At 42.4% G+C, this 25,188-nt stretch overlaps 1 protein-coding gene across 3 annotated transcripts in view; it reads right to left on the bottom strand.

The window, feature by feature from the left end:
* Nucleotides 1-7,240: 7,240 nt before the first annotated feature.
* The window catches only part of arhgef6 (Rac/Cdc42 guanine nucleotide exchange factor (GEF) 6), a 33,884-nt gene continuing 15,936 nt past the window's right edge, over nt 7,241-25,188 (bottom strand). For 2 of the 3 annotated variants that reach the window (XM_018743237.2, XM_018743239.2), the window contains 16 exons: nt 23,992-24,086; nt 23,341-23,436; nt 22,270-22,392; nt 19,547-19,685; nt 18,709-18,768; nt 17,725-17,871; nt 16,580-16,666; nt 16,193-16,274; nt 15,659-15,774; nt 15,388-15,567; nt 13,974-13,994; nt 12,160-12,253; nt 11,647-11,733; nt 9,503-9,602; nt 9,126-9,180; nt 7,241-8,102 (listed from right to left, as the gene is read on the bottom strand). In XM_018743237.2, coding sequence (XP_018598753.2) covers nt 7,980-8,102; nt 9,126-9,180; nt 9,503-9,602; nt 11,647-11,733; nt 12,160-12,253; nt 13,974-13,994; nt 15,388-15,567; nt 15,659-15,774; nt 16,193-16,274; nt 16,580-16,666; nt 17,725-17,871; nt 18,709-18,768; nt 19,547-19,685; nt 22,270-22,392; nt 23,341-23,436; nt 23,992-24,086 — 1,605 coding nt within the window. In that variant the 3' untranslated portion in view covers nt 7,241-7,979. The remainder of the gene's footprint in view (nt 8,103-9,125; nt 9,181-9,502; nt 9,603-11,646; nt 11,734-12,159; nt 12,254-13,973; nt 13,995-15,387; nt 15,568-15,658; nt 15,775-16,192; nt 16,275-16,579; nt 16,667-17,724; nt 17,872-18,708; nt 18,769-19,546; nt 19,686-22,269; nt 22,393-23,340; nt 23,437-23,991; nt 24,087-25,188) is intronic. The other variant, XM_018743238.2, reaches the window with a different exon arrangement.

The raw sequence follows: 25,188 nt of genomic DNA, 5'->3' as shown, positions 1-25,188 counted from the left end.
GAAAATAATACAAAAAGCATGGTTTACAGAGTGTGAGACAGAGCTGGATGCATGAGGAGGAAGCTTCTGAAAAATATATAAAAAATCCTGCTAGGCTTTAAACATAATGAGTTTGACAACAAGCAATCATGTAACCTATAGTAACTGTTCATAACAACTATTTCCTTGAATGCAACTGTAAAAATTGGGCTCGGAGTTTGAAAAAACAACAGCAACGAGGAAATGCTACGAAACTTAAGACACGGATTATTATAATGCACAATTACAAAATTATCACACTGATATTGTAAGTCTGAGATCTCCAGTACATTTAACACCATCAGCCACCAGCTTCCTATTTTCCTCTGTAGAACATCTTTGGATCAAAGGAAAACCAGTGATATGAATCTTACTTATTGGATATATTTAGCACGGCTGCTTGTCTCCCTGTCCCACCCCTAACAGGTGGAACCAATCTCTATGGCAGCACAAGCTGACACATTTACATTTATTCACTTAGCAGACACTTTTCTCCAAAGCAGCTTACAATGGATACTATGTAGCATTACTAGCCCACACACCTTTTTCACCATGGTGACTTACACTGCTAGATGCACTACTTACTCATCCATGCATCAGTGGAACACACACACTCTGTCTGTCACACACACACACACTGTGGGTGAACCTGAACAGCATGTCTCTGGACGGTGGGAGGAAACCAGAGTACCCGCAGGAAACCCACACAGACACAGGGAGAATATGCAAACTCCACACTGACTGAGCGGGGATCGAACCCACGTTCTCTCACACCACCCAGGCACTGTGAGACACCATGCCACCATGTTACCCTACTTCACACCTACCCACCTACACACCTACTTCACACCAAGGCACGCATGTAAAGAGCACCATCAGAAGGACACACTGTGGAACCTCATGAAGGAGACCGCTTTGGCCCAACAGTTCAAGAACTCATCGCTTCACAGAGAGTTCCCCTCGTCACTGACAATGTCTTAATCCTTCTTTTGTTTGCCTCCGCATCTAAAGTGTTTTGATTAGGAAAAACACGAATAAACTCTGCTACTGGGCTCCACCGATCCAGGTTTTCAGAGTGGTCCTTTGAAGAGCTGTTGACGCTCCTCCCCTCAGTCTCTTTCAGCTGGTGTTCTGCAGGGCCTGGTACTGGGCCCCTTAACTCTCCTCCATCTACACTTATCCCTCATTATCCTGTCCTAATTCATCCCTGAAACTGAGCGAACGAGGAAAATCCAGAACATGAAATTACTTCTTATTTTTCATGGGGGAAATTTTCAATTTGTTCCAACAGCATCCCAAGCTCATACCAAATTCATCCTAAGTGATGCTTAATATCATAAAGAAAAAGTTGTGTGACACAGTTTGCTTTTTCAGGGTTTGTTCCTGGAAAACAAATTAGAAAGTTTTATGTTTTTATTTATATATTCCTACATTTGGAAAAGACGTAAGAACAATTAATTTTCTTTTTTCTTTTTATTTCAATATATTTCATGTTTAACTTACTTTAAATTATAAATAAATACAGCAATTTAAATTTAATTTTATAGTTGGAATTTTTTTTTCTTGGCTTCCTCACTCCCGATGACGACGATGTAGTCAGGACCCCCCCCCCCCAATAGAGCACATATGCACATATTCTGGGTCTATAGTTTAACTGGATGCTATTTGAAAAGGTTCTAATGTGCACAAAACAATTTTTTAAACGATGTTTTTAAGTAATTATTTCATAAAGTAAACCTTTTCATAAAGTAAATTGCACAGACATCTCTGCAAATGTAAGTGACCCTTGTCAACTGCTCAGTTTTTCCAAGACTGAGATCATTCAGCTCCCATCAGATCCTTCCAGTTGTTAGCAGAGGTGGGTATATATACACACACACACACACACACACACACACACACACACACACACACACACACACACACACACACACACACACACACACACACACACACACACACACACACACACACACACACACACTGAAGCCACTTGTCCCAAACGGGGTCGTGGCAAGCTGGAGCCTTACCCGACAGCACAGGGTGTAGGGCTGGAGGGGGAGTGGACACAAGCAGGATGGGATGCCAGTCTGTCACATGGCACCCAAGTGGGACTTGAACCCCAGACCCACCAGAGAGCAGGACGCAGCAAAGCCCACCGTGCCAGTGCCCCCCGGAGGTGGTTTGTGAAGAGTTATCCTTACCCTGTTATTTGTACTCAAGTCAATTTTTGGAGAAGTTGTACTTTTCAGAGTAAATTTTGACCAGTTTCAGTGAATTTCACTGACCGCATTTGTTAGCAGTAAGTTCAGTCACGGTTGACCAATCAGAGACAGAGTTGACTTTCACCCCACCTTGATTGACAACCTAGCCCATTCATCCAAGTAAATTCTCAGGGAAAAAAATTACTTTCCATATGTTTAACACATTAAGAATGTCTTTCTTTCTGAATGATGAGAATTGAATAGTATAAAAAAGTAAACTATACACTATAAAATAGTATAAAACAGGTTTTCATTTTTCAAAATAACATTCAGTGAAGTCATTCCTACTAAAATTTATGGACTAAGAATTTTTTTTTTACAAAAGAACTGTAAAATGTTGTACAGGGTAAAAAATAAATAATTTAAACCCTAAATATTTTTGATATGAAGCATTTTAGTAGTGAGGAGTGAACAACACATTTATGCAAGTGAACATCTAAATTATTGAACTAAGTTCTAGAAATCTGGGAAATGTTTGTCAATGTTAACTGTTATGATCAAGTGTGAACACACTTCCCTAGTTTTTGCAAAAGAAAAAGTTCAGTAGTATCTAACCTAAATGTTTTATTGCATACTCTTCTACCTGCACTTCTTGTGAGCTGTCATTCTTATCGATGGACGGATGTCAGTGCCCAGATACATGAACTCCATATCTATGATTATAAAAGTTGAACCATAACTCGTTGCTTTTCAGATTTTGGGCATCTGAATTCCCCCAGAATCTGTAAAAAAGTCACAAAGGCCAAGCAGCTGTTATATTAGTTAATATCAGAAGGAGCGTCTCCGGAACATTGACCTTTGTCGCTGCGACCGAGTCCATCCATATGTTTGCTGGTGATGCTCTTCTTTTCCCTTCATCCTCTCCCCACATTATTGTGCTTTTAAGAGAATACAATTTCCTCATGGTGCGTCCAAAGTATGACAATTTCACTCTCGTCATCAGCGCTTCCAAAGAGAGCTGCAGCTTTATTTGATCCAAAACCCATCTGTTTGTTTTCCTGGCTGCCAGTGGAGTCTTTAAAAGTCTCCTCCAGCGCAACATTTAGAAAAGTGTGTCTGTACTTGTCTTTTGCAGTCAAACTTTCACATCCATCTATTGTTACACGAATAAAAACACTGAACAGTTCTAATGTTTGTACGGATACAGGGGCACATTCAAGGATCTTTTCTAGACCTTTCGCCGCACCTCTGGCATGTGACGGCTAGATTCGTCGCTGGTTACTGCTCCCACAAGGCGAAACTTGTCAACAAATTTTTCATCTTTGCAATCAGCATTTACCTTTGCTGCTGGACCAGTAGTCATTCCAGCCCTATCTTTTCATTCCTTTCGCTGACGTCTTTCCATAGGCTTTTAAGGCCTACCGCATTCTGGGCTGTTGTCACCATGCGGAAGTTTGACGTTCCTTCCAACACTTTGATGCTAGAAGCTCCAGTGTGACAAATGACAGCTGCTACAATTTCAAACAGTTTCATTATTGTAAATACTTTTTTCCATTTTGAATGCAAAGGTTAGATCAAGTTTTCAAAGCCGATTCAAATTTGGTTTCAACAGCAGCTACTCGTGTGGTTTATGTAGTCGTGCGATGCAAATGTTTGTTGTGATTTTGTGATTTGGAATTTCGATTAATGGATGAAACCTTTATGCAAGTATTCATGTGACATAGGGGACAGCTGGTAGCATAGGTGTTAGAGTTGCTGCCTTTGGATCCAAGGCTTGTAGGTTTAAATCCCACCTGCAGCTCTAGTACCCTTGAGCAAGGTACTTGCCCTCAATCACTCTGGTAAAATTACCCAGCTGCATAAATGGGTCAATAATTCTAACCTCAACACAGTAAGTTGCTTTGGAGAAAAGCATGAACTAAATGAATAAATGTATATTGTTTCATAGGGTGCAATGTGACAAATCAGCTGTACTTTAGCATCACGTTTGCATCCGAGTGTCTTTCTGTTGATGTAACGCACTCTGCGTTGTTCTGAGATGCATGTTGCTTTGGAGAAAAGCATCTGCTAGATGAATAAATGTAACAGTAGTAATTATTGGTAGCCAGTGGATGGGGGTTACAACAGAGATTATTTTCCTTGGAAAGAATACTATCACAGCGCTACTTAGACAACTCTCTCAGAAAGCGGTTTTCAGGCGTGGCAAAGCACACCGGCTCATGCAAAAGAGGAAGCGAATGGATGGAGAGCAACTCCTGGAACGGCACTCCACCCTCCTACACGGAAATTCTGACTCGACTGCACGGGTGGATAGTTTAGCCTTCTCTCAGAAACCTCACGGCTGTGCACAGGATATGTTTATCAGTCACACGCCTGGTTCCTGTCTCAACCACCGCACCGAGTGCAGGAGCGGCACTGAAATTTCAGCTAAAAGTTTGCTTTATAAAATATGTAGAAGAAAAGCAGGGACTACATATTGCCTTTCTGTCTGGCAGAGACAAACCGTTTCAACCACAGAACTATTTCAACCACAAGAACAAGAGCTTTTCTGTACACAAATAACTGGATTTTTTTGGGTGACTTTTCAATTTTTTTTTCTCCAGTTTTTCGTTGTTTCAGGAAAACCCATACACCTCTTTGCCACATATTGATCTGCTTGTTTTTTTATGGCAAGGAATAGGACAATATTAGGAAGCCTGATGAACGACCTTTAAAATTCCTCTTTTATTGAAACAAACGGTTTACACACAAGAGGGAAAGTGTATATGGATGTGTTAGAAAAAACTAAAAATGAGACATTAGAACAATTGTTTTATATTCAGAACAATATAAAACAAAACAGACAATTAGCATAAACATGCTAATACAGAGAAAACTATGATACTAGGCCACATAATCCATCAAAAAAACTACAAAAAAATTGTTTTACTAATGATATTTGCAAACTTCCATACGCTTATTAACAACGCACTGGTTACTGAGATGTGATTGCTTAAATAATAAACACAAAAAAAAAAAAAAAAAACATAAGTTGTACAAACATGTTTGAGCCAAACAATGTAAAATAAGTATATGAGGACATGTGAAGAACTGTTATACTGAGGGCAACATGCAAAGCTAAAGTGTACATTGTAGTGAATATGAAAACCTGACAAAGAGACATATGGTCAGTAAATGCTAAATACAAACACTTTTCTCTTTTGAATGAAGCAACAGAAATTGACTTAACTGTTGCATCCCAACTGCGGGCAAGATACTCTTCACTAAGTTAACAGCCTATACTATTTCCATTGTAAATGCTAATTTTTCTCTTTCACAAGAACAAAATAAACTGGGCAATTTACCCCAAGCAAAAAAGTTGCAATTTTCTGCAACGAATCACCAAAAATTCGAAGTGCTCCCGCAGGATACGATGATAACTCCAGATATTCAGTCCTGGAATTTTCATGTCTTTTTTAATGTAGCCAAGTCAGTGTGTATTTAAAGGATGAGGACTTTGGAGCCCTTTCCATGTTCACTGAAGCACACCTTGCACTGTGAAATCATTGTACTTAACTAATGTAAAAGCTGCATTTCTGTCACATCTCTACCAGTCTCAAAACCTCAACAGGACATTTGAGCTTCTGAGTTTTATTTTGTATTGTCCTAATGGACAGGATAGGGAGGCACTTGATGTTGACAGGTCGCAACTCCACATGCAACTTAGAGGTGCCAAATGCAGTGGGACCTACCATCCAGTCCGAAAACAGAAAGCCTTTGTCTGTCAGATCTTAGTCAGTCCAAATGTCCCAGGCCACTTCCATGCAAACAAACATTACACGAAAATGACAAAAATCCACGTAACACAAAACCCTTCAAACAGTGGACTTTCTCCAGTACCAAATATATAGCATCTTCGTAATATTTTAATGAAAAATAAATATGCAATATAATTTTCCTCTCATAATAGAAGAATCTTTTTTTGCATACAAAAGTACATTTGCCAGTGTTACATAAAATATACAAATCTCATACCAGTCAGGAGTCATCCTGATAGTCTTATTCAGTACCTGACAGGCTGGAAGGAAACTGAACAGACCGTCAACACTGGGGGAAAAATGGCGAATTGCTTAAATTATTTAAAATGGCTTCAAAAAACTCATGTGGCACATTTAATCACGTAAGGTATGTTGGAACACAGAGTTTGGTAGAGAGCTGTATGAAACACTATAAATCAGCAGTCCTCCATCGTGGCCATCCCCTTTGGTATAATGGACAACTGAAATAATTTTTAATAAGTTACTCGAAGACTCTAGGTGGTTAGCCACAAGTGGAAGGAAAGTAAATACAATCACATCTTTGTTCTTGTAAGATGCAAAAAGAGGTGTTCATTTTCTGCACCTACAACTACTTAACGCTCAATTGATCTAAGGCTTTGATCAATTATTTTAGACTCATAAATATTTATTAAATTTCAATACTAATTTATTCCGTTTTAAGTTTCAGAAATGCTCAGACAGAGCATATTCTATGAGCACAGCCTCACCTGCTACAGTTTTCTAAAATCTTACACTTTAACAGCTTTTCTTCAACATTTCTTTTCTTTGCCTTGTGCTGGAGGTCATCTTCAGTCTCTTCAGTGTACAGCTCCCTGAACATTTACAGAGGGGTCAGAGCTCTCACATGTCAGAAACGCACTGTAATTACATGGCATCCTTTATATGCAGGGCTACCTAATGCCTTTAAGCAGTGCAAACAGAATTTTTTTTCCCAATACATAGGGTGGGTATTGTACCAGAGGAATACAGAAATTGCTGTAAGGTATGACAACAGCCCTCTCTTGAGACTAGAAATTCCTGTCCTGAATCACCATGTCACCTGCAACTCTACTGTTAAACCCACACACACTGTCTGAAACCACTTGTCCTGGGCAGGGTCACAGCAAACCAGAGCCTAACCCAGCAACAGAGGGCGCAAGGCTGGAAAGGGAGGGGACACACCCAGGACGGGATGCCAGTCCATCACAGGGCACCCCAAGCAGGACTCGAACCCCAGACCCACCAGAGAGCAGGCACAGGCCAAACCTGCCACACCACCGCATCCCCTACCGTTAAACAAAACAAGTATAATAACAATTTCTGGCCAACAGGGCAATTAGTCATCCGGGTACAAATATGCTGTATGCAAAAATTGTTTATTTTTCATGTCTGTAATGTCTATATAGTTTATCTGTATATACTGAAATTTTTAAATGTCAGCGGTTAAAAAAGACTTTCTCAACAAATAAAGCACAGAAAAATGAGTAGTCTTATGACCTAGGAGGTAATTTACAGCGTAAATATTAAAAACCAGCCCACTAACTAACTTATAATCCCTCAGTCTCCATTCTGCAATGAAGTGAGATGCTCAGGGATTTCAAAGGATGACATGAATGAGCAGAAAAGTGCCACCTTTGGAAGTGTAGTGGGAGGCAAATATCAGAATACTCAAGGCAGCAATCTCTACCTACTTCAAGCTTCCCGAAATCTCAATTGTCAACAAAGGCCGCATTCTTTATATAACTTCTCATTTTTTCCGTCAGCATTTATGTCACGTTGCCACGCGAAAAGAAGGTGACAGGTCATAGGAAATTTCTATATTAGAAACAAAGGGTGTAATGGTGGTCCTTCAGCTTTCAGAAGGTGGTATTTCTGATAGGTGGAAACTGCCAGCAGTTTTCAGGAACGAACCGCGCAAACATGCAGAGACAGATGGACATACAGACAGATGTGAACATGTTCAATGATTGCCATCGTCCCAAGTGCAGTCATTCCTCTGCTTAGCCAGCTTCCTCACAATTCGCTCCAGCTCTTTGCGTGATTTCTGCTCCTCCTCCAGACACTGCTTCATCCGCTTGTTCTCCTGAAGGAGCAGAAAGGCACCGGTCAAAGACAGTACAAGCTGTCCTTACATAATGAACACTCATATTAGTCAAATTCGGACTTAAAAGTGATGGAATCTGCACCCCAAATTTCATTAACAAGCTATCAGCTTACGCTTAGAAAAATCAGCTTACAAGAAATGACATTTCAGTTGAGAACATTCGCCTTGGTGATGCTGAACACCAGCACCAAATGTGATAAGGAGCCTGTCTCATGCATCTCATTGCTTCTTCTTTGTAACTTCACAGACATCCCTCAGAAATCTTGTGACTTTTATAATAGTGTAAAGCCACCAGTCACAATTATGATCCCAAAAGCAGATAGAAGCTTTGAAGAAACTTAAAAGGTACAGTGCAGCCTTACCTATCTGTTTAACAGCTAAATGAAATTTATTTAATTATTCATTTATCATAAATGCTACAAATACAAGTAGTTCAGAAGAAGGTTCCTCTATGTTATGAGTTATAACAGTAATGAAATTTTGAGAATAGCCTTGTTTGGCGGTGTTCTTGTAATAATACTGTTACACAATATAGTGCATTTAACAACACCTTTTCAAAAGCTTTAAAACAAAGATATAACGATTACATCTCCAACAAGATTCATATTAAATATCAGCATTTAAAATAACAACAAAATAACAGAATAAAGAAAATAAATGTAAAGTAAATGACAAGATGGAATGGGGACAGAAAAAAGGGGCATGCAAATGTGTTAGGTATAAGCAGTTTTGAACATGAGTTTTGTAAGCCTGGATTTTAATGCGGCCATGGCGCGTCTGATATTTGGGATATTTGCATGTTTGGTGAAAAAAAATCTCTAAACCTTTTTGAAGTCTGAAACCGCTTGTCCTGAGCAGGGTTACGGCAAACTGGAGCCTAACCCAGCAACACAGGGCATAAGGCTGGGGGGGGGGGGGGGGGGAGTGGACACACCCATGTCAGTCTGCCGCAAGGCACCCCAAGCGGGACGCGAACCCTAGACCCCAGACATAAATGATTACCTTCTTTAATTCGTGGACCTCATCCTTTAAAGCGTAAACAGCATCGACAAGACTTCTGTGGAGACAGTTGAAAGACAAGTGTTTAACTAAACATGTATTTCCTTTGTGAAAAGATGACACACAGAAACACAGACTGACAGGTAGACAGATATTTTATTACTCCTAGAGACAAACTGCATGGGTTACAGCAGGATCCATACAACAGTTATTGACCAAACATACACATACAGAGGCATAATCGACTAATATAGGAATAAACTGATAAATCGAGACAGACACTAAGTAGTCCAAATTACAGTAATAGTGCACATAATTAAAGAAGTAAAGGGGTGAAAAAGCACTGGTTCTTGCCAGACCACCCCTCCCCCAAGACGTACTTCTCCTCCACAGTCATCTGTCCATTGCTTCTTATCTCCTCAACAATGATCTTCTCCTCCTCGGGCAGAAGCACTTGTGGGATACACTCCTTCCGGGCACCTGAAGAGAAAATCCCACCCTCAGCAACGCTTCTCACCACACACCTTCATAGCACCCCCTCTCCCTTCCCCCACGCCAAAAACACTGCAAGGAGGAAGTCACTTTTTCACTGGTTTTGTCCTGTGAGAACTGACATCGGAGAAATCAGGCTATTTACCACAAGCAGAAGAGTCCATATACTTGTAACTCAACTCACAAACGCAACTGAGACCGGAAGTGGTTCATCACTCAGAACCGTTCGTAGGTATATCCATAAGTACATTTGTTTGCATCAATATCTTAAACAGTGCAGGGTTTCAGTGTTCCTCTATGCTAGAAACACCAGGCATGACATAAAAAACACACATGTATGCCTGTTTATTTTATTATCTTTTATTAACACGAAGAAACATCGAAGCTGAAAATAAAAATACATCATCTCCACAATCTCCTGTTCAAAGTGCTGTGTTGTGTGATGCAGTGTTGTGTTCCTGAACCAAGCGAAACAGGAGAATCAAACAGTGGAGTAAAAGCAGGGTAAGTTGTGGCGTAATAGAGGATTGCATCAGGAAAATATATTAAATGTCAACTATGTTTCATGGTAAGCTTCACAAATCTGGCTAGAAGGAAGCGACTGATGCATCACATAAAAAAGTTGGCTGGCATCTGGTTAATTGGAGTTTGCTATCGAAATAACGTAATAACAAATATGTGAGTGTTCTGTTGCCCCTATTTGCAGAAAGTGGACCTGCAGACCCTTTTTGCTCCGTAACACAGGAATTTTAGAAAACAGACTGGAGAAGAAAATGCAATTTAAAGGATGTAAATAAGCCTGGAAATGTTTGCATCTTGGGGGGCGCGGGGGTGCGGTGGCGCAGTGGCGCAGTGGGTTGGACCGGATCCTGCTCTCCAGTGGGTCTGGGGTTCGAGTCCCGCTTGGGGTGCCTTGCGGCGGACTGGCGTCCCGTCCCGGGTGCGTCCCCTCCCCCTCTAGCCTCACGCCCTGTGTTGCCGGGTAGGCTCCGGTTCCCTGCGACCCCGTATGAGACAAGCGGTTCGGAAAATGCGTGTGTGTGTGTGTGTGTGTGTGTGTGTGTGTGTGTGTTTGCATCTTCCAAAAATTCCTAGGTTACATGTTCATAACACAAGATACAAAAGAACTGAAAAAAATGGCCTTAACCTTAAAATCTTTCTTAGAAGCAAGCAAAAACATAGTCATATTCTAAAAATTAACTGCAGTACAAACAAAATTATATGATAATAAAGTGAATGATAACAATGATGATTATTATTGATTGATTTTTGCAGGTTAATATTTCATTGACTCCAGTCAAATTATTTTAAAAATGTTATTATATGATGGACTTTTTTTTAATGGAAACAAATACACTTACGTCCTGTTAATCTGTCTGTCTACATGTAATGACAGGGAGATTACAGAACACTGATTAGAAGACTAGGTGTTGCCTTTGTTTAAGGTGACGTATCATTGTCGGGATTATTAATATAATAGTGCTTTCCAGAGTATAGCTTAGTAACTACATTTAAAAAAAAAAAAAAAAAAAAATCACAATTCCCTTTCACCTGCATCTCACAGAGAGGCACATATGCACAGTTTACGGCAGAGTTTACAACCACAATTGTGACGACTGCAGGTTTTTTGTACTGCGCAGAAAGTTTCAGAAGTGGAGCGTACAACTTTCTTTTTATGTGGTGATGATTGCCATCACTCGGCCTGAGACCTACTACACTGTTTCTGAGGGGATGGCCCCTCATGCTGGAGTCATAATGGGTGGGATTTTCAAAATTCAAATATGAGTCACAGCAGAAATCACCAGGGTGTCGACAAAAATAAAGATAAATAAAGTCTATGCATACTATACACACATATACACACAGTACGTATATCTGCTTCCATGCAGACTTCATATAAATTGCATGCGGGTTAATGTTTCAAGGCAGAAAAAAAAAAACATTGAAAGCGTTCAAAGTCACTGACTTTGTGCACTCTGCAGTTGTGGAGATTAAACGTGCGCAGCTGTCCGAGGTCAAAGGTGGGACTGACCTGCGGCAGAGTGCTGCACGCTGGCCCCTGTGCAGTATGCCTCGATCACTTTCAGGATTTGGGCGTCTTCTTCCAGAGCGGCCGTGCCTGCGATGACACACATGCACAGACACGCAAGCAGACAGCGTTGATGACAAAATGAAAAAAGCAGGTCTACAAACAGAATATGAACAGCATTTGGCTTTGGAGTATCCAGTTAGTTATCACCTGTTACCTGCAGATGCCTTTCATTGTGCTGTTGCAAACAGCTCAGCTTCATACGAAATTATTCCTAGTAACCTAATGCACACACAGTAGGTGTAGTGGGGGAAAAGCTGCAAAAATATGTGGATATTTATGGCAGTCACTAAATGTGTTTTAAGTGTGTTAAATGTTGTCTACCTGAAGGTTTTTGCAACATTTCTGATCTAGATCGTGGTGCAAAATGTCAGTGCCATAAACGGTTAATTTCTGCCATGACTGCTGTTCCTCTGTCAAGATATCCTAGCGCTTCAGGGGTTTCACCGTACTTACTCTTCCTCAAAAGGAATTCATCATCTGACGGTTTCCTCTCCGTTTTCCTCTTCTGGAGGAACTTAGTAATGGGTCTGGGGCTTCGGCCTGAATCCTGTAGAAAGGAATCAGAAGTTGTGTTTGCAGAAGTGGCTGAGGGAGGGAAAAACCTGTTCAGTCTTACATCACCAAAATAAAAGTCTTCTTAGCAAGGACATCACTGACATAAAGGAAAACATGGCCAATTCATAACCGCAGCAATAGGAAATAAAACTGCTGCGGTGAAGACTTTTTTTTTTTTTGGGGGGGGAGGGGGCATATTTGTTTTTTTTGTAGAAATTGCACATTAAAACTCTTCAATTCTCTGAACATGCTCATGAAATGAAAGACCCAAACTTACGAACTAGTAAAAACTAGTAAGAACTAGTAAGAACTAGTGACCAAGAGGCAGCTAGTACCGTAGTGCTTAGCGCTGCTGCCTTTGGACCCAAAAGTTGCAGGTTTGAGTATCACCTCTAGCTCAAGTACCCTCGAGCAATGTATTTACTCTAAATTGCTTCAGTAAAAAAATTACCCAGTTGTATAAATGGGTCAATAATTATAAATCGATTTGGAGAAAAGCATCAGATAAATGTAACCAAGTAGTTTAAATACTGTATTTATAAAATGAATTATTTTGTTTCAAAATGAAACGAGTTGTTATATATTTTTTGTTTAGTATGTTGTTCTCGTTTCAACAACACACTAAACCAAAACAATGAATGCAACATTAATGTGCAGAGCTTTAAAATGAATGAATGAAATCTACCAGATAATAAAAATCACAGCACTTTTTTTGTATCCCCGTTTTGATGTACATACAACAATAAGGAACTGTATGTAACAACATTGCTCTGATTCTTAAGAAAAACAAAAAGCGACTTCAATGAATTCCACAACTAATTTAGAAAATCAGAATAACTCTGAGGGCTCAGATAAGCTCTCCTAGAAAACGGTCTCCTGTAAGAGCAACATTATAGAAAAAAACAAAAACAACGTTAAGAACTTCTAGCCTTGCGGCAAAAGAAACGATACTACTGCATACCACAGTCTTCTGCAACATTTTGCTGACTTAAGCGCTCCAGAACACCTAAATGACAAACGTTCACTAACTTTAGGTGATTTCCATGGACCACAATAACCTATACTGATTTAAAGGAAAAAGAAAACAATGCAAATGCAAACTCAAGTGGAACAGCTCAGTCGCAGCATTTTCATGGTCCCCTGGATAAAACGAATCACTCTACGCAGTATGACATGATACAGTGTGACGCAACTCACTTTCAGGCCAATTTGCAGGTCCCATGCAGCAGGATTTGGGCTCACACTTTCCACACAGAGACTCACATGGATACACACAAACAGCAAACACTCAAGACCAGCGAGCACCCGCATATGCACTGCTACATCCTCACGTCGGACAGGGACAACCAAAACACATACATCTAGCCTCCTGAGATGGAGTGACGCATTTTTGTCCACTCTAGAGGACATAAACTGCTGCATCTCGGGAGGTTATAAGGATGCTCAAAATCTCAAAGTATCAGTTCATCTTAATGTGTCAGTCATCTAAAAGTGGAAAACCTTCCATGGGGGAAGCAAACCATGTTCTCTGTGTGTGTGTCTCTGGGCTACAGTCTTTCTTAGTGTACAGGAGGTGGCAAGACTCACAAGGCAGACAAGGCATACAAGAGAAGGAGAAAGACAGAAGTGAGCCAGAGGCAGTGAGGAAGGACAATGATGGGATGTCACGCCACTTGAGCAAAGCCAAGCAAACACACAGGCTCCAGCCTTACCTTCATGATATAAGACATCCTCTACCGACACCAGTGTGGGAAGAGAGAAGAGAAGCGGCATGAGAGAAGTTACATGATGAGTGGCCAGTGCACTTGAAAACAGTCAAAATTCCAGCCTTCCCACAAAGACCCCCTCTCCTTCTTTGTGACCTTCCCCCACTCTGGCTTCCCAGTTCCATGGAAACACAGGCCTTCCAGGATGGGAGCCACTTCTCATGTTATGGAAGAGGCTGAGAAACATGAGTAAAACTGCCCAGATGGAGAAATGGCAACTTTGTTAAGGGTTGTCTATTCATCCAGATATCCATTTATTAATAACCACTTGTCCAATGCAGGGACATGGTGGCTCAGAGCATATCCCAGAAGCATAGGGCATGAGGCAGGGTTACACCATGGACTGGACACCAGTCCAGTGCAGGGAAATCCCAGACAGAGCCATCCACACACACACACACACACACACACACACACACACACACACACACACACACCAGGGGGAATTTGGAGTCACCACTTCAACTAAAAGACATCTTTGGATTGTGGGAGGAAACCAGTGCACCTGAAGGAAAACCATGTGAACATAGGGAGAATATGCAAACTCCACTGACACTAAGCTGTGAGGCACCAGCACTACCCACTGCGCCACCATGGTCATTATAGTAAACTTACAAAGTCAAAGGAACAGAGGTAAATGGTGTGTATAGAAGGAGGCAGAGGGAACTGAAACACAGCACTACTGATACTAGTGTATCCCTGGACATAAACCCTGAGCATCAGTCTCAGTGCACATTACAGTAAGTCCCATTAAAAAAAAAAGAAAAAATAATAAAAAATAAAAGCCCTTACCCTTCAGCGTTAGACTCAACTTACTCTATACCACTTATACAAATTTCTTCTCAATCCCACTCCTGCTGTTATACCCTTGATGAAGTTACTTACCTTGAATTGCAAAAGTAAAAATTACCCAACTGTAAAAAATGGGTACATATGTATAACAAGCTGAGTATAATAACTTGACATTCGAAGAAACTTTGATATGACAAATTAGCAAAACTAATAAAAGAAATTCAACTTTCTGAACCCGTTTATCACACACGCAGCTTCTTAATTGCTGTTATAAGTAGGATGCGTGTAGCATGTATGTGTGCATCAGGGATGTACCTCTCTCCCGGCAGACAACTAATCAAACTACTGTATGTCTTGCAACACACTGGTGCAACCAAAAATAAGTTTGTTACGGTATACTTGTTTTTTTTTTAGTTTTAAAATGATTTACTTTTGACTTTTACATTATGATTATTATGATTGACATTTAATTATTCTTTATTATTCACCACATGGTACTTGTGTGCAGCCACCTTTATCCAAGTGCATCAACTTGAAAGAACGTGACAGTAAGTCTTGCACCACCTACCTCCTTGTAACCCAGTGCAGCAGAGGGTTTAAGAGGAGGTGCAGGTCGCAGGCAGCTCAGGGACCAGGGCTTAGCTATTTTGGGAGGCTCCAAGGGACCCCGGCTGGCAACAGGAGAGCTAAACCCCAGGGAAGCAGTCTGGTGGCTGGAGGTACTGTGAGCAGACCGGCCCTCCCAGCCCTGAGTATGAAACAAAAAAAAACGTCTCTAAGGCTACATGTTAGCTCTGGTCTAATACCATAGTCCTCTGCTTTGACTGGTGGTGCTCTACCTTACTGACAGTTCCCACTGGGCTACCTCCTTTGCTCAGTGGGAGCAGTTGCTCCAACCAGTTCTGGTGCTCCTGCTGGCTACTGCAGACCACCATGATCCGTTCAGCAATGCCCCCTGATAGCACGTGCAAGAATGTACGCAAGCAGAACGTCAGAATGGACACACAGAACAAAACCTTCAAGTTCATAACAGATTTCCAAAACACCAAGTGAGCTGTCAACTATGGTATCAAATTGCTTCGTCAAACATATATTTATAATTATTTCAAATTAAAATTCAAAACCAAAATATCAGTCTTGCAAAAAGGCTACGTGACTACATATATTACATTTATCCAGTTCACTAACTCTTACTGAGGGGTAGTACAGTTGCAGCTGGGATTCAAACCTGTAACGTTTGGGTCCAAAGGTAACACCTCTACCCACTACATTACCAGCTGCCCCAAACAGACTAAACAGCTTATTAAATACAATGACCTCCTGTGAAGAACACAGCCTTCATGTCCTCCCTTTAGTGTTACACGGAAACAGACCTGTTATCTCAAAGCCGTAGTGGCCGCTCTCTGTGTCTTCCAGTGGTTTCACCGTAGCCATCCCTGTCAGTGGTATTCTCCCCTGGGAAGCAAGAGGAGAATAGGGAACTGAATGGAAGAGAATGTGTGGAGCTGGTTTAAAGGGCTCTTACCATGGTGCAATTCTCTTGTTCCCTCCAGACACTAAACTGTAATTATCATCTTGCAAAGTTAAGCACTTATTCAAAGTGACATTGAAGATAATTTTATACTGGCTGGTACTTTTTCCAGAAGCAACTGACATTAAGTAGTTTTCTCAAGGGTAGTGGAGCAGAGCCCTTTGTGACATCCAGAACCCTTCAGGTGACCCGCCTTGACAATTACCGTTACTCCACCTGTAGGTCTTACCTGGTAGATGAAACCGCTCATCCGTGGGCTTGCAGACAGTATGATGAGAAGGTTAGGGAACAGCATCAAGTAGCGCTCCTCTTTGTCCTGTACAGTGGACAAAGATCACAGGGTTACATTGTACAACAACACAGTGTATCAGTCAAGACGGGCAAAGCCATACAAGAAAAGTTCCTCCTTGGAAAGCTCAATGATGCTGGGCAAAACTCAGCAAAACTGGTGTCTCACGGGACCACAGTGTAAACAAATTATTCAAAATGGCAGCCAAGTGGGCGACTTACTCCTGCGGGGAGCACGTTTTCTATTTTCCAAAAATAAACGGAAACCAAATGTTTTCATTAAATCGTGGTTGTTTCCCGGATGTCAGCTTGACTAATGAATCACAGACAAAATACAAGATATCAGTCATTTGTTACTAATTCCAAAGCTTATCAGTCCTCTTGTTTACCATCTCTAGGGTAAACGTGCACTTGCATAAGCCTGAAAAATACAAAAACAATATCTTGTTACAAGAAGGGCCACTTAATATTCACAAAACCACCCACATTGAGGAGTAAAATCTGAATGACTTCTGCCAGTCGTGCCTCGAGGAGCACGTGGCAATTCCTGTTGGTGGCTTCCCGGGCCCACGTGACTTTGCAAGGGGTCACTTTTGGTTTTCTGTCACACTTCTTTGTGGAACGGGCCTTCGTCGCTACCCGAAAAGCCAGGGCGACCTTTTCCGTCCTATATTTAGCAGGCTTTCGTTTCACCGGAGAGTGCCCCCTTTCTGGTCCTAATATTACTAAGTCACCAGCGATGATGGCAGCAGGGCTATGGGTGAACTTGGGCTGACTAACACCTTCCAGATTGCGTGTGGTGAAAAGCAGAAAGGAGTGGTACTTGTCCCACCGTGCAACACTGAAAGGCATTGTTCTTGTGAAGATCTGACAGTAAACAATGTGCAGGAGTCACAAAGCACGTTCACAGTGAGGCCTCGCGGTGCGGCCAAAGTGTTATGCTCAGATTTCTGCTTGTGAAAAGGGAAAGGATGGTCTTATCTTGCGAAAGTGGCTTCTGAGAGTGATGGCACATATCAGCACACGTGGCGCGCCACCTTTCCAGGCCGCCATCGGGGTGAAAGGGGAAGTGTGCGGCCTGTTTACCTCACTGGCGCTGCTCTGCATGCTGACGTGGGACATGTAGAGCACGGGGCCCAGAGTCCGCATGTTCTCGCCCTCCCAGCCGCGCACTGGCTCTGACAGGATCTGCAGCTCCAAGTTCTTTCGTTTTCGCAGCTCCTGGCATTGTGCCTGTGGGGCCATGACACAGGAAGCGTGGAGGATGAGCAGCAAGGCTTCATGGGAAATGATTCTCACACCAAAGGTTCATGGTGCAGATTCCTCCTGTGGCTATTCTTTGCTGTGTGTACTGAAAAAGAACTTGAAAATTCTGGGTCAACAAAAAACCTCTTCCGTGTTTACACTAGTGCTATATTTATGCGGTAAATGAACACACACCCTGTCTCACAGATATACACCAACGCACACACACACACACACCAAACTTCAGTAAGACACATTACATTAAATATAAACGTTATCACGCTACTGAATGTAGCTTCACACTTTATCTTGCTGGGGAAACCTAATGACCAGGCAATGAATGGAAGCAGGTAAAAGCAAGGGGGAATTACCCTGAACCATAAGCATGCTGAAACTGGTAAGGGGGAAAACGAAAAAGCCACGTCAGACATCAAAGCTAGCCTAGTTATGCAAATGATGGTACCTGTGACTTGGTGCCAGAGCCACCGCCATTGGAATGGGAACTCCTGCCTTCTAACAGTTTGAAGGTGCTCTGACTCACGCCTTCCTCCTCATGTTTTCGTGGCGGAAACAGCACTTGTCTCTTTTTCTCCTCCTCCTCCTCTCCTCTCCTCTCTAGCTTTTCCGTGCCTGAGCAGCTATTTTCAGCACATGCCGGTCACAGGACCGCGGCATGTGGGGTGGCCTGACGTGTGGCGTCTGAGCCAGGACTCGTTTTCCTCGCTCCGTTTGGTGCAGCCACCCCCTTGTTGTTGTTGCTTGCCTGACCTGTTACCAAGGGAACTGCTAGTGCCAATGTGGTGATTTTGAGACGAGGGAACCTACCACAAGGTTCCTGAAGGCCACCGTAGCTTTCAAGATATCGCTGTAGTCTGGATGAGCCTCCTTCAAGATGCAAAATAATAACAAATCACATCTGCAAAAAGTTGCCCCTTACACATTTAACATAGCGGTGCAGAGAAGAAAAGCACCTGCCAAAGGAACACTTGTAAACTGAGATGCGTAGCCAATGCTTTTTATCCAAACACTTTACAGTTTTACACAGTTGGATGCTATTTATTTACTCATTCATTCACTTAGCTGGAGCTTTTCTTCAAATGTAAATGTAAGTAGCTTACAATGTGTGGTGTGCATGCTGCTATAGGGTAGTGCTGTTGCCTTTGGACCCAAAAGTTGCAAGTTTGAGGCCCACCTATGGCTGTAGAACCCCTGAGCAAGGTACCGACTCTAAAGTTCTCTAGTAACATTACCCAGCTGTATAAATGGGTAAACAATTGTACACAGACTAACTTGTAAGTTGCTTTAGTGAAAAGCATCAGATAAATTATGTAACCTTAACACTGTAAGTTGCTCTGGAGAAAAGTGTCAGCTACATGAATAAATCTAAATGCTACTTACAGAGATTTACCCATATACACTGCTGGGTAATCTTTACAATGCTCAAAGGTAAGTACGGTCCCTTGATCAAAGGTACTACAGCTGGAGGTGGGATTCAAACCTGGGTCCTTTCATTGAAAGGTGACAGCTCTAACCGTTACACCACCTGCTGTTACTAGAACAACTAATTTAATTATGCTGACAATGAGCATAAAGACTATGCTGATTCAGAGTCTGGTGTGTGCATGTGTGTGAGGACAGTGGTCTGTGTCTGCACTGAACAAACCTCCATGTGTCTCTCGAGCTCCTGCAGCAGCGCAGGGTATTTGTCAAGCCTCACAAACGGTTTGCTCAGGCTGCTCGTCAGGGTGAGAATCCCCGGGCTGCTGGCACCCTGGCTCTCCATGAACCTGTCCAGCTCCTCACTGCATCACGCATGCGTGCACACACACACACACACACACACACACACACACGCACATACAGCCAGGAAGAAACGCAACAAACAAAGTAAAACATCATGCAAATGACAAGGCCACCCAGAGACCAGCTGAATGTTTTAAGTATTGCTCCTGTGACAGAAAAGCGATTTACTCATTCACCTAATGTGTTTCTTCCAAGTGACTTACAATATCATGTTTGTACACAAAGCTAATGATAATTACTGACCCACTCATAGAGCTGGATAATTTTCTTTGAAGCAATTCAGGTTAAGGAACCTTGATCAAGTGGACTACACTAGGAGGTGGGATTCAACCCTGAGTCCATACAGTGAAATGGGACATCTCTACACACCACGGTATCCGATGCATCGCTAGACTAATGAATCCATGAACACGTTGCCTTACAAACTGAGTTTTGGAAATTCTATCAAGTAAATCACTTCGGAGCAGCAGGTGGCGTAGCAGTTAGAGCCACTTCCTTGTAATCAGAAGGCCAAGGTTCAAATCCCACTTCTTGCTATAGTACCCTTGATCAAGGTACTTACCCTTAGGTACTTATTGCTGCAGTAAAAATTACCCCGCTGTATAATGGGAAAATGTGCTTAGCAGCTTAGTATACAAACCTAACACTGTGAGTGGCTCTCAGGAAAAGCATCATCTAATGTAAGCTTAACTGTGAAAGGCATCTAAAAGTGAGTAAACTTTTTAAGAAAAGACATAAAATGGGTCTTTGGTTCAACCACAACAAGAGGGTAGGAACAGCTTCCTCTGTTTATCCTCTCTGCTGCATGCTTTCAGTTTCAGCACCAATTAAATGTGCAATTACAGAGAAGTTCGCCTTACTAAAAAAACAGACACAGGATGCTCACGCCACAAAAGGTACTTTTATGAAGCACCCCTCTGCCAAGAGCAGCCATGGCAGTTAAAGGTCAATGGTTCTCTATTTCTCAATTCAGAATTTGCACTTCACCACAAACCTCTATGGGTGTTTCTGAGTTACGACAGCAGAAAGCCTCAGCCATTCTCAGGAGATCAAGAGCAACGTCCCAACTGCAAGACTCCAGTAACAGCGGCACCCAGTGGATCTTAACAAAGACAATATTTCTCCAGTACAGTACTGTACACTGGCTCCTCGCATTACAAATATTTTAGTGACCAATATTTGAAAATAGGGGGCGCAGTGGGTTGGACCGGGTCCTGCTCTCCGGTGGGTCTGGGGTTCGAGTCCCGCTTGGGGTGCCTTGCGACGGACTGGCGTCCCATCCCGGATGTGTCCCCTCCCCCTCCGGCCTTATGCCCTGTGTTGCCAGGTAGGCTCCGGTTCCCCGCGACCCCGTATGGGACAAGCGGTTCAGAAAATTTGTGTGTGTGTGTGTGTGTGTGTGTGTATTTGAAAATATGGACATTTTACAGCTTATGTACTTTTACCTTTGCAGTTTTATCCTAAAATTTTCTAAATCTTCTAAAATTTCTGTCTGTTGAAAAATAGAAGCAACCAGCTGCTAGTTGATAGTAAAATTAAATTGGAACAGGATACTGGTACCCGATGCCTTTTTAAACTAACAAAGCCATGAACACGTTGCTTTACAAATTGAGTTTTGGACATTCTATCAAGTAATTCAGGTTGTGTTGCCCATGTTTACAGGACGAATCAGTCAACAATCAGCACTGTATTTTGTGGATAAAATGTATTTTTATATAGTTATTTTATAAAATTTTAATTTTAATGTAGCTCAAAGTTAGTAAAAACATAAAAAACAAGTCTTAGAAGGCAATTTTTATTTATTATAGCTGCAACCAAGAGTTTTTCCTAATGGAGGACATCTGTATTACTGTATTAAGCTGTTACTAACTGCATGGACAGATAGAAGATGAAAGTGGATAGAAGCTGAAAAACCATGGATTGGTTTAGGCAATGAATCAGCAGGTATTTGGAACAGACTAGAAGGTTGTGGAGTGACATGCTTTTTGTTTTTTGGTAATTTAAAACAAATTAATATAAGTTAATTAAAAACAAGAAAATGAACATGTTATGGGGTGATGGACTTCAATCCCATCCATGCTGTATCCTGCTTTACTCTTACTTACAGGCACCAGACAACTGAGATCTTTCAAAGGACAAGTGCTTATTGACAATGGATGGATGAAAGCGTTAAAGTATGTATTATTTTTACAGCTTTACTTGGGGATGTTTACAGTGAAGTCTGTAGTATGGAGGTTTTTTTAATTGTGATTTAGGTGTAAAAGTGCATTTGGAGTTGAGAACACATCAGAGTTACATAAAGTTCTGATCAAGTTGTGTAGGTTGAAGAGCCTGTATACTGTAAATTTTTTCTGCGTATGCATCAGACTGAAACTACTTTTCAAGCTTGCACTTTGTGTAGAAATATGTCTGCTGACCAAAAAAAAGAACAACTTACCTGAAATCAGTTCTGAAACAATCATTGCTCAGACACAACTGCCTGTCCATGCAAGCCTAACTAAAGCACCTTCACACAGAAGATGTGTTCCTGCAAGCTTCTGCAGAGGACATCTGTCCGGTGCACTTTCACACATGCACACTCACCTGTGATCGGTGAGCACGCAGACGGCAGATGGGTGGCTGCTGCAGTAGTTCAGGTACAGCGTCTTGATCTGACACATGAGGTTCATGTAGCAGCCGCCCAGACGCTGTTGGCCCTCGGTCACCCTGGGAGGAGAGGGCGGACAGAGGGAGCGGGTGGTCATCCAAACCAAGCACACAGACAACCAACCAAAAAACCAATCCCTCGTCTAATAGGCTGCTTTACTTCTATTTTTCAAATTTGTGGGTTATTCCATATGTTCAACAGAAGGTGGCGCTCTGTGACTGGAAAAAAATAGCCTCAAAAAAAAGCATCTTTTTAGCACAACTACAACCCACTTTACAGGCTGCGTTTTCAGTGAAGAATCTGTAACACACATTAAATAATTAAAAGCTTTAGTGTAACACACACACACACACACACACACACACACACACACACACTTTCTGAACCGCTCATCCCATACGGGGTCACGGGGAACCGGAGCCTACCCGGTAACACAGGGCGTAAGGCCAGAGGGGGAAGGGGACACACCCAGGACGGGACGCCAGTCCGCCGCAAGGCACCCCAAGCGGGATTCGAACCCCAGACCCACTGGAGAGCAGGACTGTGGTCCAACCCACTGCGCCACCGCACCCCCTACTTTTAGTGTAACATTCAGAAAAAAAAAAAAGTTCAATGATTCCTGTTTAAACTTTGTTACACCTTCAATATGAGGCCTCAGTGTAAAGGCAGTGTACAAATTTGTGAACATAAATGACCAAATGAGTAGATGAACAAGCTTTGAGTTTCAAATTTAAAGCGGTGCTCTTTGAGTAAAAACAGGCAGAGATGTAGACAGCCTAGACAAAAGCTCCAGAGACCAAATGGTCGGAGCGACCAGGAGTCACTGAAAGCCAGACAGAGCTGACAGCTTGCTGGCAGGCGACTGCTGCGCTGACGCAGTGTGTGACGAGGACGTCCAGGGAAGGGGCGCAACTGATGCTCTTTCAGCTGCGCTCTGACCTCACGCAGACCAAATAAGGCACCAGCGAGACACGGTAGAGACTGTCCCTTCCACGTGATCTACTCACTTGGCGCATTCCTCCAGAGCAAGGCAGAGGCCCTGCTGAAATGTGAAGACATCCTCCAGATTCCCTAGCAGACTGGCGCTGTCCGCACTGGACAATCTACACAGACCAGACATAGGCACGATAAACATCACATGTACTCCGGTGACCCACTCGACACATTTCATTCTGGCACTTTCATCTCATCGTCCTACAGACACATCATCATGTGAATCATACAGTCTTTAAAAATGTCAATGTGCCCCACAGAAAAGATACCTAAAGATACAGTGATTCCCATCATGCAATATGGGGCAGCAGGCAGTACACTGGTTAAGGTACTTGATCCTGAACTGCAGCAATAAGTTACCTAGCTAGGTCATTGTAAGTAGCTTAGTCAAGCATACAGACCTAGAACCGTAAGTCACCATGTAGAGATGTATCGTATCATATAAATAATCATAAACAATCATACGTTTTAAAAATCATTCTTAAAAAGCAATGCTTATTTTAGTGGATTATGCACCGGACTGGACTTGCAATACCAAGCACCTGATTTACAGGTGTTCACGTTACACTAATGTAGAGAAACCACACAACAGTACTGCTTTTCAGTCACAAGTGCTGAATCCCCCCCCCACACTCTCCCTGCTCCCACTGCACACCCCTCCTCACTTGTCACTGGATTGCAGTGGGCGGAGATAGCAGCCCAACAAGGTCTGCAGGTCCTTCACAAACTCCCGCTCGTGCTCAAGGATGTCTTGCACCACCTGATGCAGGAAGGAGAAGAGAACAGTTGAGCACAGCTTCAGACCCTAATCTTATCTGTGAATCACCACTCAATATAATCAATTAACTTTTGTACAGCACCCTTTCCAAGAGGCTGCCTCAGGACACTTAAAATGCAAACAAGAAGGGGGACAGTACAATTTGTGCAAGAGAAAAATACATAGCACACATTTACCATGAGACTAGAACAGCACAAACTATCTCTGGGACCCTTTGCAATACATGCACACATCATATGTTAGTAGGCAGGTACGTGCGTCTGCTTGTTTATTTTCTCTCTCAAAACCCACTTCTTTCGCAGAATAAATGCAGGTAGCTCAAAGTCAATTTGGAGAAAAGTGTCAGCTGAATGGAGGATGATCTAGCAACACAGGTGAAATTACTTAAAATATGGGCAACGGAATTCAAGTGTTGAATCTTCTCACTTCAAACAAGCTTTTGACATCAGGGGCACATGGACTGAAGTGGCACTTCACATTGGCAGTCCAGGAAAGCTAGTGTGAATAATCTTTTTTTCTGTTGCCTTGAGTAAATTGTTCATGTAATTGTCTACACAACTCAGATAAAACTGAACTGAATGCCTTAGGGGGGGCACGGTGGCGCAGCGGGTTTGGCCAGGTCCTGCTCTCTGGTGGGTCGGGGGTTCGAGTCCTGCTTGGAGTGCCTTGTGACGGAGCGGTGTCCCATCCTGGGTGTGTCCCGTCCCCCTCAGGCTTTATGCCCTGTGTTGCCGGGTTAGGCTCCGGGTTGCCGCGACCCCACTTGGAACAAGCAGTTTTGGCCAGCGTGTGTGTGTATGTGCGCACCTTAGACAAGAACTTTTATATCAAGCTTTCTATTATACAGAACTACTGACAAAGGTACATCTCCTGTGAATAAAATGTTACTTTTAAACATTTGACTAAAAAGTAACAATTTTTACTGCATATAAATAATCTAAACTGTTAGCCAAAACCCAAGAATGACAAAGTGTGTAATAACTCTCACACACACACACACACATCATCTGAAACCGCCTGTCCCATATGGGATCACGGGGAGCCAGAGCCTAACCCAGCAACACAGGGCAAACGGCTGGAGGGG

This window comes from Scleropages formosus, chromosome 14 (assembly GCF_900964775.1).
Source record: "Scleropages formosus chromosome 14, fSclFor1.1, whole genome shotgun sequence".
In the NCBI taxonomy this organism is placed as follows: domain Eukaryota; kingdom Metazoa; phylum Chordata; class Actinopteri; order Osteoglossiformes; family Osteoglossidae; genus Scleropages; species Scleropages formosus.
This window is presented reverse-complemented; position numbering and strand designations above follow the sequence as displayed.